General features: G+C 40.3%; 1 protein-coding gene across 6 annotated transcripts in view; it reads left to right on the forward strand.

Annotated features, from left to right (window-relative positions):
- The window catches only part of LOC135110486 (CLK4-associating serine/arginine rich protein-like), a 15341-nt gene continuing 2132 nt past the window's right edge, over positions 1 to 13209 (forward strand). Inside the window, exons 1-18 of one of the 6 annotated variants that reach the window (XM_064022844.1) lie at positions 154 to 217; positions 300 to 376; positions 1847 to 1961; positions 2076 to 2173; positions 2750 to 2928; positions 3101 to 3355; positions 3508 to 3683; positions 4514 to 4584; positions 4821 to 5171; positions 7740 to 7886; positions 8020 to 8131; positions 8528 to 8751; positions 9311 to 9353; positions 10063 to 10129; positions 10421 to 10526; positions 10679 to 10880; positions 11805 to 11986; positions 12706 to 13101. In XM_064022844.1, the coding sequence (XP_063878914.1) occupies positions 1851 to 1961; positions 2076 to 2173; positions 2750 to 2928; positions 3101 to 3355; positions 3508 to 3683; positions 4514 to 4584; positions 4821 to 5171; positions 7740 to 7886; positions 8020 to 8131; positions 8528 to 8751; positions 9311 to 9353; positions 10063 to 10129; positions 10421 to 10526; positions 10679 to 10880; positions 11805 to 11986; positions 12706 to 13101 (2720 nt within the window). In that variant the 5' untranslated portion in view covers positions 154 to 217; positions 300 to 376; positions 1847 to 1850. Of the gene's footprint in view, positions 377 to 1846; positions 1962 to 2075; positions 2174 to 2749; positions 2929 to 3100; positions 3356 to 3507; positions 3684 to 4513; positions 4585 to 4820; positions 5172 to 7739; positions 7887 to 8019; positions 8132 to 8527; positions 8752 to 9310; positions 9354 to 10062; positions 10130 to 10420; positions 10527 to 10678; positions 10881 to 11804; positions 11987 to 12705; positions 13102 to 13209 lie in introns of all 6 variants that reach the window. The other 5 variants (XM_064022842.1, XM_064022841.1, XM_064022843.1 and 2 more) reach the window with 5 other exon arrangements.

The raw sequence follows: 13209 nt of genomic DNA on the forward strand, positions 1-13209 counted from the left end.
TCGGACCATTTTGAAATGCCAACTCGGATCGTCATCTCAACCAACTCGGACCACCCTGAAATACCAACTCGAACCATCATCTCAACTAACGCGGTCCAACGTGATAAAGAAATATTTTGCGGGGAGGGGAATAAACAAGAAGGCAAGATAGACAAGACCGAATGCTCCAGGGTTGAGGGACAGAGGGACACTCGCCTTCAATGGCTGGCGCCTGGCGGTGAGGGCGTGTGTGTTTGTATGAGCTTCACCCCACTGCTGCCAACCTTCACACCACGCCAATCATTTACGTTTCTCTGCAGCCTTCCCCGGATCCCCTCGCGACGAGACCCATCACGTGAGGGATCAGTGTGGCCAAGTGTGCAGCGTGCATGTGTAGGTAAGGAAGCTTGGTGCTGTGTTGTGTATTGTATCTACCCAAACTGCTTTGCTCCTTCACTCATGTGCTTGTTGCCCCTAATGACGGTAATTCATGCTAATCTAATGCAGTCATTGTTACTGTACTGTACATGAATGGAATGAGTGGTAATGCCCAATATTCACGGACAGGGATAAGAGTCAGACCAGGGGCTCTTGCTTGGCATTCTTACTGTGCTTCCCACTCACACGTCAGATGCTGTAAGATCGCGGGAAGCCACGCTCTGCAGATGCGCCACTACAAACAAACAATTATGCATTGAGAACATATGATAACAGGCTGGATAGTGCATCATCACTGAAATTTCTAAAGGCCAGACAGGACGGTTAGTCACATTTAACCAGACAGTGAATCACCAGAGCTGCAAGGCGATGTTAATATTTTCACAATCTGCAGACTCAGCGGGCAATGCATTCCACAAGGCAACTCATCTCATGCAAAAGAATCTTCTCCAAACCTCCAGCTGACTTCTGGTGTGAACATTATTGAGTTATGGCCCTCTGTGGTACTCATTAAGGCTCAAGGAAATAATCTCTAAAATTGATAGTTGTGGCAGAAGATTTGCCAGTGTCTAGCAGTATCTTGTTTAAGTAGTCACCTCTTGACTGAGTACAAATATTGAGCTGAAAAATAATTGTTGTGTGGCTTCTAATTAGAGGTTAGGAAAGTAATGCTGGATAATAGGAAATATTATTGTTGCGGCACCCATCACTTGCACCACTGCCCACAGCTGACCAGCCAGTAGCAATACTTTTACCTCAGCAGACAGCAACTCACACGGAGTAATCAGGGAGAGGCCAGCATGCGTAACCCCACCCCTCACAGTAACGTCTCACCTAACACCACATCCCCTGCTATAATATTATGATAATTTGCTGAATTCATAAAGTTTGATTAAATTAAATTTGAGCAACAGAACTGCCAAGCTCAAGTGGATTCTAAATGCCAGGGTTATCCTTGTGGTATGATTATCAAGATAATCAACTGGGTCAAGTTTACAGTGAGAGTTTACCTTGAGTATCCTGCCAAGGGTTCTGTCCCCAGCCAGGGCCTCTCATGGTTGGGTTATCTCACCTGCAGCTCAGTTTCTCAGTGTTTGCTTATTGCTTCATTGGGGAGCATGATACTTTCATTTTTCTTTGTGTCTTTCCTTGGTGAGGAAGTGGAGTTACAGCATAGTGGTAATAAATGCATACTAGCTAACACTCAACCATTGTAAACTGACTTGTTTGTACAGACAAGTAAATGGTGGTACTGAGGTGCCAACCAACTTGTTTTAAGCCATCACTAATATTCTGTCTCCTTTATAAATACTCAACAATAAAGTTTTGTTATACAAGACTTTTAAGTAACTCCGAAACAACTGAAATTTTAAAAATAACTTAAGTAGGTATTGCATCTTAGTAGTCTTACATTTCTCATTCTACTCAGATAGATGCTGGACATAATGTGGCACGAAGCAAGAAAGCAAGAGCGGAAGATACGGGGCATGCTGGTGGACTACAAGCGACGGGCAGAGAGGAGGAGGGAATATTATGAAAAAATTGTGAGTGTTGTGTGCACGGTGTTTAACTCTGAATATTTTAAAACAATAAAGTAGATGAGATGTACTAAATGTGTAGGAATGTAATTGATGGTAACCTTGAGTGTTCATCCACAGAAACAAGACCCAACACAGTTCATTCAGCTGCATGGCCGCCCTGTCCGCATCCACCTGGACCCTGCAGTGGCCAGTGCTGCAGAGGCGCCTGGCAGCATGTAAGTTTGACCTTAAAGTACAGAAACAAGATTTGGTTTTGCTAGATATAACTTAATTATTTTTCCATTCAGTGAGTTTTCAGTGTAGTTGATAAAGCCAGTTGTGAGCAGTTGATTAATTTTGGACCTGGATGTTGGGTGAAGTGACAGTTGAAGTGAACATTTCTGGCCTTGGATCTAGGACATTGAGATAGCTCATCCTAACCAGCCATTGAATATCAGCTGTTAGTATAATCTTGCCATTAACAGTGTTTTCTGCCCCTGTTTTCTAGAAGAAAGCAAAAGCATCATATGCATGATTTCTGTCGATCTTCTCTGGATGTAATATATGTTCACAGGAATGTATGGTGCCTGATATGTTGTTTTGAAGTATATGGAATTTGGTTCTTTAAGTTTTATAGTTATATGCAAAATTAAGATCTCAATCATGCACATGTAGAATTATTATACTTCTCAAGATTGAGTGTTATTGCTGACAAAAAAAAAAAACATAATAATGCTGTCATTACTTTTATAAGATAAGTAGAAGTGACTATTGAATTTGAACCAACTCATTCAAGGATTTGATTAATTCAGGATGCCATGGAGAGGTGATGCAGACTCCATGATTGATCGGTTTGACGTCCGTGCCCACTTGGATGCCCTGCCACCGCCCTCAATCACTTCCCCCAAGATGACAGCGGAAGAGGACTGGGAAGAACGTCAGGCAAACTATGAGCGCTACCGTATCCTCATCCAGAATGATTTCCTTGCAAGTGAGTTTAGGCTCTTTTGTCAGAAGAATACCTCCATATTGTCTTATAGTTTATTTTTCTTGCATGACTACTTAAATTAAGGAAAACAGAATAACAGATATACATAAAGGAAATTAATAATATTATGCACTCTGAAGAGTATTACAGTTCTTTATGGTTCTTTCCATCTCAGTTAAGGAAGAGAAGTTCCTGCACCAGATTCGTCTGGAAGAGCAGTTTGGCCCAATTGTGAACAAAGCCATTGAGGAGGAGAAGAAAGCATTGGCCCCCAAGAAGGCAGCCATTGCTTTCACTTACACAGAGGATGCTGACCCAGAAGAGGAGAAGAAGCCTGATTCCTCCAGTGGTGATGCTGTCTTGACAGAGGGTGGGGAAGAAGCAGCTGGCGATGGCAGTGATGAGGAGAGTGATAGTGACATTGATCTTGGTGAGTTGCTGTATGCAGGAGGCCACAAATATTCCTGTTGCGTCTGCCTGGTATTTAGGTGTTAGTTTTCATTACTTCTGATGTTCTCTTCAAGGAGGTTATGTTTAGTTTCCATCATTGTAAATTTGTAATCTCTGAAACTCTTCTTACAGATCTGACAGTGGATGTGATGTCACTGTCCAACACACAGCAACAGGAGATGAACTCCTCAGGGGTGGAGTACGGTCTGAACCAGGATGACTTCATGTCCCTCATCAGCCGGGACTTGCAGGAGGCTGAGGAGCTGAGGGTGGCCAAGGAGCATGAAGATGAAAAGGCCATGTATTCGGTAAAAATTATTTATTCCTTAGTAAAAGATGTACTTATTATTTTGCTTGTGAAATATTAACCAGTAGCTCATTAGTAATACAGTGCAGGTGTCTTACAGGGAAGATGGCAGTTGATTATTCATTGTATTGTGTTTTTCACTGCAAATTGTTTAGATTACAGTCTAATTAGATTGCTGACTTTTCAAGAAGTCATTGTTTTGTGAACTACTTTAAGTGTTTGAGTATTATGTGTTGCAATTTGCTGTTACCCACGTCAGGGAAAATTTTATCCTTAGAAAAGTCAGAAGTTGAGACAGGAAAAATACAGTAACTGCCATATTTATGTAAGAGATCATTATTTCTGTTTTTAATTTTTTTATTACATGAAATGCTGAGAGAAATTTTTTATCCATATACTGTACATGGAGGTCCCATTGATATGAGCAGTTAGGTTCCATTTGAATTGTTCATATAGTGGATATAGTGGCCTGGATATATTAGCAGGAATGTGCAGGAAAGCATGCATTTTAAACTGTAATTTTACTCAGTTGGACTGAAGCTCACATCATTGGATTTTTTGTGCTCGTATAAAAAGAATGGTCCCTGATTTACACATCTTCTATCATTGGTTTCTTGTATAATAGATGCTCATGTAATGGGATTTTCCTGTATAACATAAGAATGATATTGAACTTGTACATAAAAACCAATTATATGCCAGTGTAATGAATGTGTGTCATATTTTTGTGCAAGTATCATGGTAACAGTCATAGATTATGATGAAAATCTGCTCATAGAGAAAAGATGTTAATATTGATCAGTACTTTAAAGATTGTTCTCACTGTTCCAGGGCCGCAAATCTCGCAAAGAAAGGCGGGCATTAAAGAAAAAGCACATGGACCGAAAGTTTAGTCCCCCAAGGTAAGGTGATTATTATTGATTGTTTTACCTCTAAAACAAAATCCTATAGATTAGTCCCTGCCCTGAAAGGTATGGTGGTTTCTTTTGATTCTTTGTAGTATTGAGACAGGTTTTGAGATGGATTTCTTTTTCCAGGAAGGAAGCATCAATGTGTGGTTTGTATGTAGTGCACATATTTTAAAGTGATAATCCCTCCAATCATATAGCATGCGTTATATAAATTAATTCTCTTGCAGCTATGCCGCACGAGCCAGTCCCACTTATGCCCCATACCGGAGGTCCTCCTCCCACTCCAAGTCCCGCTCCCCAACCCCTCCTGGGGCAGGAACCATCAAATTCATTACTAGTTTTGGAGGAGAGTCAGATGGTGCTGGCTCAGATGATGATGGGGTTACTGGCGTCATCATCCTTCCCAAAGGTGACCGAAACGTACGTGACCGCCGCAAGAATCGCTGGGACCAGAAGAACAGAGATGGGAGCGGAACAGGCCACCGTTCAGGCAGCTCAGGCCCAAGTAGCAGCCACCATGCCACTGCATCCAGCCACTCCTCCTTCTCAAAGAAACGGCGCCACTTGTCTCGTAGTCGGTCGGTATTCACCCCACCAGGTGGCTAACAACCCCTGGCGTGGCTTCTTCTTTTGTCTCCCAGCCATGTGGTCAGACCTAAGCCTGACTGCCACTAGCTCTTGGCCTGCTGAATGCTGAGTCTCTCTGGGCACCACCATAGTTATGTGTAACATGGTAGTGATTAAAGTTCACTGGGAGGTTATAATAGAGATGGGGAGAGAGACAGACAGAGAGACCCTGCAACCTCAACAAACTCACTCGGGAAGAACTTTAGTGGTGTTGCTGTGTATCTATCACTGTTGCTCTTGGTGGTTCTTAGGGTAAAGGAAATTAGATAAGAATTGTGATTTTGAAATGTATATGGAACTATCTTGATGATGAGAATGGGAAGCATTTTGCTAGAGTGATACGTGGCACCAGCACCTGCTGTGGTGGTAAGTAATTGCTGGGAAATCTTCTTAGTTGTGTTCATACACTATAAGTAGTACTTTTACATGAATAGCCAAAATAGTTTCTTATTACATTTAAAATTAAAGGAGTCAAGTCTAGTAAAGCTGATATAGGACAGAATGGATGAAAAAGAAGGGCAAGTGGTGTTTGATAGTTTTGGTGTAAATGGAAGACAAAAGCACTAAGTGGAGATAGATTACACATTTCATATTTTTGCGTTTTCCAACAAACTTTCAAATCGCACTTTAATGCAGTGCATTACTAATGATAACTCGGGATAGCCACATATCCTCCCTTTTCCTTGAATAATAAGCTTATTGGTGTGGGGAAGTGGGGTTAAGATAGCTAAATTCCACTGGGACAGTCACCTTACAAACTTGAATACACAATATGCTAATTCATTATCCACATGCATACAGTGTATATATATGTTTGATATACACTTTATGGAATAACAACAGGAGCATGAATATATACACCTCATCCAGCTGGCACTGGTCTTTTTATAGGCAATTCACTTTATAGGAATGATAATTTTTTTATACATTGTCTCCAATTACCTATTTAGTGTAACAGAAAAAAATTTTAATCTATCGTGGCAAGACATATACACGATCTTGACTTGTGTGTGCATGCTCACATTTGTGCTTATGTACACACATGCATGGTCAGGGCTCCCAGCCTACTTGTAATAGACAGTAAGATCACATCTTAATTTAGATTTTTACCTCATTTCCCCTATGTCTCACTGTGATCAGAAACTTTTATCCTAAACCTCTTGCTAGCAAACTAAACATACTGAAAACCCAACACTACTTTTTTTTATGCTCATAAAATATTAGGTTTTGTGTCTGTTCTTGTTTTGGTGAAGAGCAAATTTAGTTGAGCAGTGTTGGTGGTAAGCAATATCACTTGACCTCTTCCAACACCACTGAGTGCACATGTGCACACACACACACACACACACACACACACACACACACACACACACACACACACACACACACACACACACACACACACACACACACACACACACACAGTTGTACCCACTTTATTTAGCAAGCCAGGAAAGCTATCTGCCTACTTTGCTATCCTTGCCACATCCCAACCCCCCACCCAGTGCATTTTAATAGTTGAGCATGCTACATATTTTTTTCTTTAATCACATATTGTGGGCTTGACTCATTCAATGTGAAAAATATGTACAAGAAAAGTACTCTATAAAACTGATATAGGTGAAGCCACAGCACCTTTACTTCTGGGCACATGGTGCAGAGAATGTCATCCAGAGAGGCCATACATTTTTATGCCCCTGTGCCTCATGTGGCTAGACACCTTGTAACTGACAGATGGGTGAATAGTGGTGTTTTATGCGAAAAGAACCTCAGAAGTCAGGGAAATTGCTGTGCCTCCATCCCTCCAAACATCCCATCTCACATGATTACACTGCTAATAGCAGTTGCTACTCAGTGGCTTTCATGTGTCGGATTTAATTGGTAGTAGTTGTAGTAGGAAGAGAGAGAGAGAGGGGAGAGAGAGAGAGAGAGAGAGAGAGAGAGAGAGAGAGAGAGAGAGAGAGAGAGAGAAATTTACTGTCAAAGGCATTGCTCATTATAGACATTAGTTTAACTTGTTATGTTACATTTTAGAATATTTGAATTTGATGTTCATCAGGACACATGTATTTTGATGGCTATTAGCAATATCGAGGAATCAAAAACAGATATTAGTGTATGAATAGATTTCTCTGAATATAAATTTATATAATTAGGGAAGAATATTCTAGAAAATTACACAAGACTTTATGTGCAAAATGTGATGCTAAAAACTTGAGACATACCAAACATGAGTTATATGAAGTAGATTACACGAGATTTTAGAGTAATTGACATGGTTGTTGTAACATAAATGTATTAAGTGTGCATATTATTCTATTAACTCTGATATCTTTCACTATTATGTTGCCAAGCCATGCAAGTGTTTGCTCTGGTAACTCCGTGATGTGTACAACCTGGAAAAATCTATTCACACATTGTGTACTAGAAATGGTGATGAAAGATTTCACAAATGGTGATGAAAGATTTATAATAATTTGAATTCTATGCCGCTGCTTTCTAACTCTCAGCCACTTCAGGTCCCGGTCACGGAGTCGCTCCAGTAGCCGATCTCGACGTCGTCACAGGTCACGTCGATCACGCTCCAGGTCACGCTCCTATACAAGGCACTCACGGTACACCAGGTCACGCAGCAGGACACACTCCAGGTCAAGATCACGAGACAGGTCAGTATCAGATTTATGATGCTGATCTGTTCATGCTCAGATCTTGCCTTCTCATACTGAGACATGGAGAGTTCTGAAGACCATAATGACTTGTTCAGAAGCATTTAATGAGTGTTCATGTTTTTCTTGATAGGCACTCTAGTTGGAGGAGAAGTCGAGGATCTCACAGGCGCTCTCATAGCCACTCAAAATCTCACAGTAGATCCAAGAGCTTGGGCAAAAAAACTCCTTCTCCACCCCCAAAGGTGAGTTGCAAGGAAATATTGGAAAGTGATTAGGTTTCAGAGCAATAGATCTTATACCTGCAGTTTTACATACTATAGTGCCATTGTCTCTTAACATAAGTTGTATTTGATGAAATCTATTGTGACTTGTTTTGGTGTAGGTGATGTATTGTGCAGCATGGACAATATTAAGGATCCCCATTTAAACTGTGTTATGATATGATGTACAACATGTATCTTTGTTGTACATAAACAAGAATTTCAAAGAAGGGTTTTGTATGACTTCATTTTTTCATCTTTGGATGTACTTACACCACACACATACATAAGCTGAAATACAAGTAGATTATTTTTTCCATGATTAGTATTCAGTGTGAATACTGTGGAATTATTAAAGATGGAATAACTACTTTCCAGACCACTACCAGCTCTATAACTACATCAGTACAACCAGCCAGTGCAGGGGAGCCCTTAGACCCACCAGCAAAGCTTCCCTCGCCACCCTGCCGCCGCTACTATGGCCGCAGGGGGCAGGACAGCAACTCTGAGTCTGCCTCAGAGTCAGAGGCAGAGGAAGTTTCTACAAGCACCACCAATACAATGCAGACTTCTGCCAACACCAATGTAAAAGCTAATTTACTGTAAGTTGTAACTTAGTGTGTCACCTTTATCTTTGCATAGCAGACTGACCTCTCAGTGGAAGTAGCTGAGGCAAAACTCTGCTCTCTTCTGCATCCCCCAGACACTCACCTCTCTCTGTTGCAGAGTGCCCTCACCTGCCATTGACAGGCACAGCTTCGAACTCTGTTCAGGTTTCTAAGGATTTTCCACTGACAATGAGCAGTTATTATCTCCCTTGAACAAAGATAAAATAGTGTTTGCAAGGCCTCAGCCATATTCATAGGTCAGTCTGTGTGAGTTTTAAACACTTCCCAGGAAGAGAATACCTAATGGTCAGTGATCAAGAGCATGGGGAATATTACTTACAACACGGGCCAGCACAGACAGAGAACAGCTTGAGTGGAGTTTTTTTGTCAGTGCAAATATCCAAAACTGATGAGTAGGATTACCTTTTTATTAGAGAATATTTCCAGTTCTATAAAAATTTCTTATGTAACAGTGAATGAATCTATTTAAGTAGTGTATATTAATACTAACAGAACTACTAGAAAATTTAATTGAGAAAATGTGTTATTTCAGGGTGGCCCCAGCTACAGTGGGTAATGGTTCTGCTGCTGCCAAAGTCAGTAAGAAGCTGTTATTGTTGTTGTCAATATAAATTAATAGTGATTACTGTGATGCAATATTTAGAATCAAACTGATGATATTTTTTTGTTACTTAATAGGGTTATTTTTAATCTTTCTTTAATTTAAGTAACTTTCAAGTTCACTGTTAATGTAGAAACTTTATATAGGTGATAAGTTTAATTGTTTGTTTTTCCAGGAATAACTTTACACATGATTATAGCACAAAACTTGTGATTAAATGTTTATAAATGTTAATGTTATGCAAGACTGCACTAGAAGTGGTTTTATTTGGTTGTTAAGTAGTTAGCCTTTGTTTTGTCTAGTGAGAAGTGTACCTGTCAAGCAGACCAAGGTAATGATTGACAATTTAGCTTGAATGTAGTATATACTGCCTCTTAAATTACATTTTCCTTTTCTTTTTTACTTATTTATTTTTATTTATTATTTCTATTATTATTTATTTTTTTTTTTACTATTTTTATTGCTATTATTATTTTGATTCATGGCAGTTGGCTTCCTTGACATGTTCACTGAGGGAATTTGAAAGCTTACTTCTTGCAGGGCAGCAAGCATTTCTATGCATAATTTTGTTTGTTTTTTCTTTTACTTTTCAGTAAATTATTGTTTCTCTTTCTTCTTATGTACAACTATTAACTCAATAGACAGTATAGGAAGCTCATGACCAAAGTCAACTTTTTTTCCAGGATGGACCAAAATTAACACCACAGGAAAGACTTAAGAAGAAAACCCAAGCATTGCTAAAGAAACAGTGTGAGTGTTTTATCTGTGCAGTATTTTCATTTGCAGATCCAGGGAATGTGACCTTGATAATAGTGTGTTGTATAAATTATGTGTGCATTTTCTCCTTTTTAGCTAAAAATAATAAACTAATCTGTTGAACAGTCTACAGAGCATGAAGCATTTTGACTGAGTATTTGGAATGTACAGTTGAGCTTCAAGACTATTCACATCAACAAAAACAAATATTATGGCAATTATTTGTAGCATCACTTGAACAAAACAGTGTTTCCAGTGTTTTTCATGACATCTCCCAATTTTCAGTCAAGGCGGATAAACGTCTGGAGCGTGAAAGAGCAGAGAAAGCAGAGCAGGAGCGACAAGACAGGGAGGAAGAGCTCCGAGAGATGGCCATCAGGCTGAGGCGCAGGTGCTGACAGAAAGCGTAAAGTAGTGTAGCTAAATATATCACCTAGGAAACCTAATATGTAGTTGTAATAACTTTTCCCACATTATTAACAAACCAGTATACATACAAAAATACATGTTATCACCCTGTCCAATTTTCTTCATTCTTCTTAGGGAAAGAGAGAAGCGTCATCGCCTGCAGGGAGAGGACTCCAGCTCTGATGGGTCAAGGTCACGCTCAGGCTCTGGCTCCAGGTCAGGTGGTTCACGTTCAAGGTCAAGATCAAAGTCAAGGCAGCGGTCTAAGTCACGACAGAGATCAAGGTCATGTCAGCGGTCTTCATCTCGCTCAAAGTCACCATTCCCCCCCAAACAAGTACGTTCCTTACTAACCAGTCTTTACATTTGCTTTTTAGAACTCTATACTGTATGTGTACAATATATTCACAAACCTGTTTGCTTGAGATTTAGTTGAAAGGCACACAAATAACAGTTAACGCTCTCACACACCAGTAAATTTCATGAGTTTTCTTTCCAATACCTCCTCTATTGGCAGGCATTCATGGCCTCTCTGCTTGCTTGCAAAACTTTGAATGAGTAATTTCTTTCCTTTGAAACCTATAAGTAGGCACTTATTATATATCACTAGATTCACAAGGAAATTATCTTTATGATTATCAGATAAAAAAAATTCTCTTAAAAGTAATTTCAATAATTTTTTCTCTCAAAAATTAATATAAAATGAAAAAATGTTCACAACCTCACACCTTGGAACTTTCCTGCAAAAATTCTGTGCTGTATGCATCATCTTAACCATCTTTTTTTATGAGTTTTACAAGGGTACTGTTGTCATTGTGATATGTCAATTAGATCTCAAGGAAATAAAGAAAAAGTGAAATCAGCATTCATCTTGGATTATGTGCAGGCAGTCTAAGACAGGCTGAAACTAGCAAATTATCTGAGTCAGTATTCTGGGAAGCATCAGTGTTGCCAATTCATTGTTTTTATGAAACTTATCTTTGACTCCAAAAAATTAACACACACCAGAAACTTTATTTTTAATTTAATTTAAATATTTTTTTATGCACTTGTGTGTCATGTGCGTGAAGACATTTTGACACATGCGTCCAATGCATGAGGGGGTTAATCTTGACTTCTTAGCAATAGATGGCACCATCTTACAAAGTCAAATGGGGAGCCTTTAACATGAGTGGCACAACTTACCCTGGTCTCCCGTGTAGATCTGTACCAGTCAAGTTTTTCATACGTATGACTTCCACTAATGGAGTGTTTTCCTCAGGTACCTTCTGGGAGGTGGGGAGATGGCATACGTGGAAGAGAGCGCAATACTTCCTATGACTGGGGCAGAGAGGGTCACAGCAGACAGTGGGGTTCCTCTCACTGGGACTCCCATCCTCCACCTGAGAGACACAGGGACTCCTACAGAAGAAGGTCCCGATCTTACAGTCCTCCAGGCCGGTGGTCAGTACCACTATATGATTTGACAGTTGTTCATAGGTTTATTGAAATACAATTTGTTAAAATAATTGAAGTGTATTTCCAGTTGACCATCTCTGTAACATCATGAGATAACAGGATGTTGTAATTCAGAGTGAGCAGTGTAGATCATAAGTATAATTTGTATCTGCTCTTTGCCTTGCTTTGTAATTCATGATATTGTGAGGGGATAAGTTGTCCTTTTGAACACATGAAATGCCACTCTAAATCAGTTGTTACTCCTGGTGTGTATCCTAGAATTTTGAAAAGATATAGCCAGGTTATTCATTAGGGAGAGTGACCATGGGCAGAAGAGAAGGGGGTATGGTGGCTAAAAAGACCCACTCTTAATGGCATGCTGAAAAAGAGATCTAGGAATAGAAGGATTAGAGTTCCAGACTTCACCAGTAAATGGTATGAAAACTGAAGACTCTTAACTTAACCTGGATGAGAGTTAACATAAACTGGATAGAGTAGGGATGAGAATAAGTAGTCTTGTGCATTGTGGCTGGGGAAGGGAGGGAGACATGCAGTTAACGGTTCATATGAGCATTAGCCATAGAGAAAACAGTAAAAGACAGTAAGAGATTTGACATTGCACCAGTGAGTGAGAGAATCAAGACGGTGATAGAGGAGAGGAATCCATGAGATGAAAAGCTTTTGACTCCATTTGCAGCTGGGTTAAGACTGTCTTGGCATTGCAGGGAGAGAGATCACCACAGCTCCAACAGAAGTCGTAGCAGGAGCAGAGGAAGAGACTATAGCTACAGTAACAGCAGTAACACTGCTTCATCCAGTGGGGGAGGCTTCAGGAGAAAGACCTTCCGGGACTATGAACGAGAGAGAGACTGGGACTGCCCTGACCGAGATGCTCCCCAGCGAAATGAAGTGTTCCGGGACTACCAGCACGGATACCAGCGGGACTACCAGCACGGATACCAGCGGGACTACCAGCACAGAAACTATCACCACAGGGAAGGTCGAGATAGGGAAGGACCACCACAGGACTACAGGGACCGCCACCAAAGAGACCATCAGAGGGATAGTGGCAGACAGGGTAGCCAGATGCAGCAACAGAGCCATGGCTACAGTGAAGAGAGGTGAGGATTGTTGCTCAGCATGGTTTGAAGTATCATACATTATGCATGATAGCATGCAAGAGAGATATTGTGAAGGAAGAATTGTTGCTCATGATAGGAGGAATATAC

This window comes from Scylla paramamosain, chromosome 20 (assembly GCF_035594125.1).
Source record: "Scylla paramamosain isolate STU-SP2022 chromosome 20, ASM3559412v1, whole genome shotgun sequence".
NCBI classification, from domain to species: domain Eukaryota; kingdom Metazoa; phylum Arthropoda; class Malacostraca; order Decapoda; family Portunidae; genus Scylla; species Scylla paramamosain.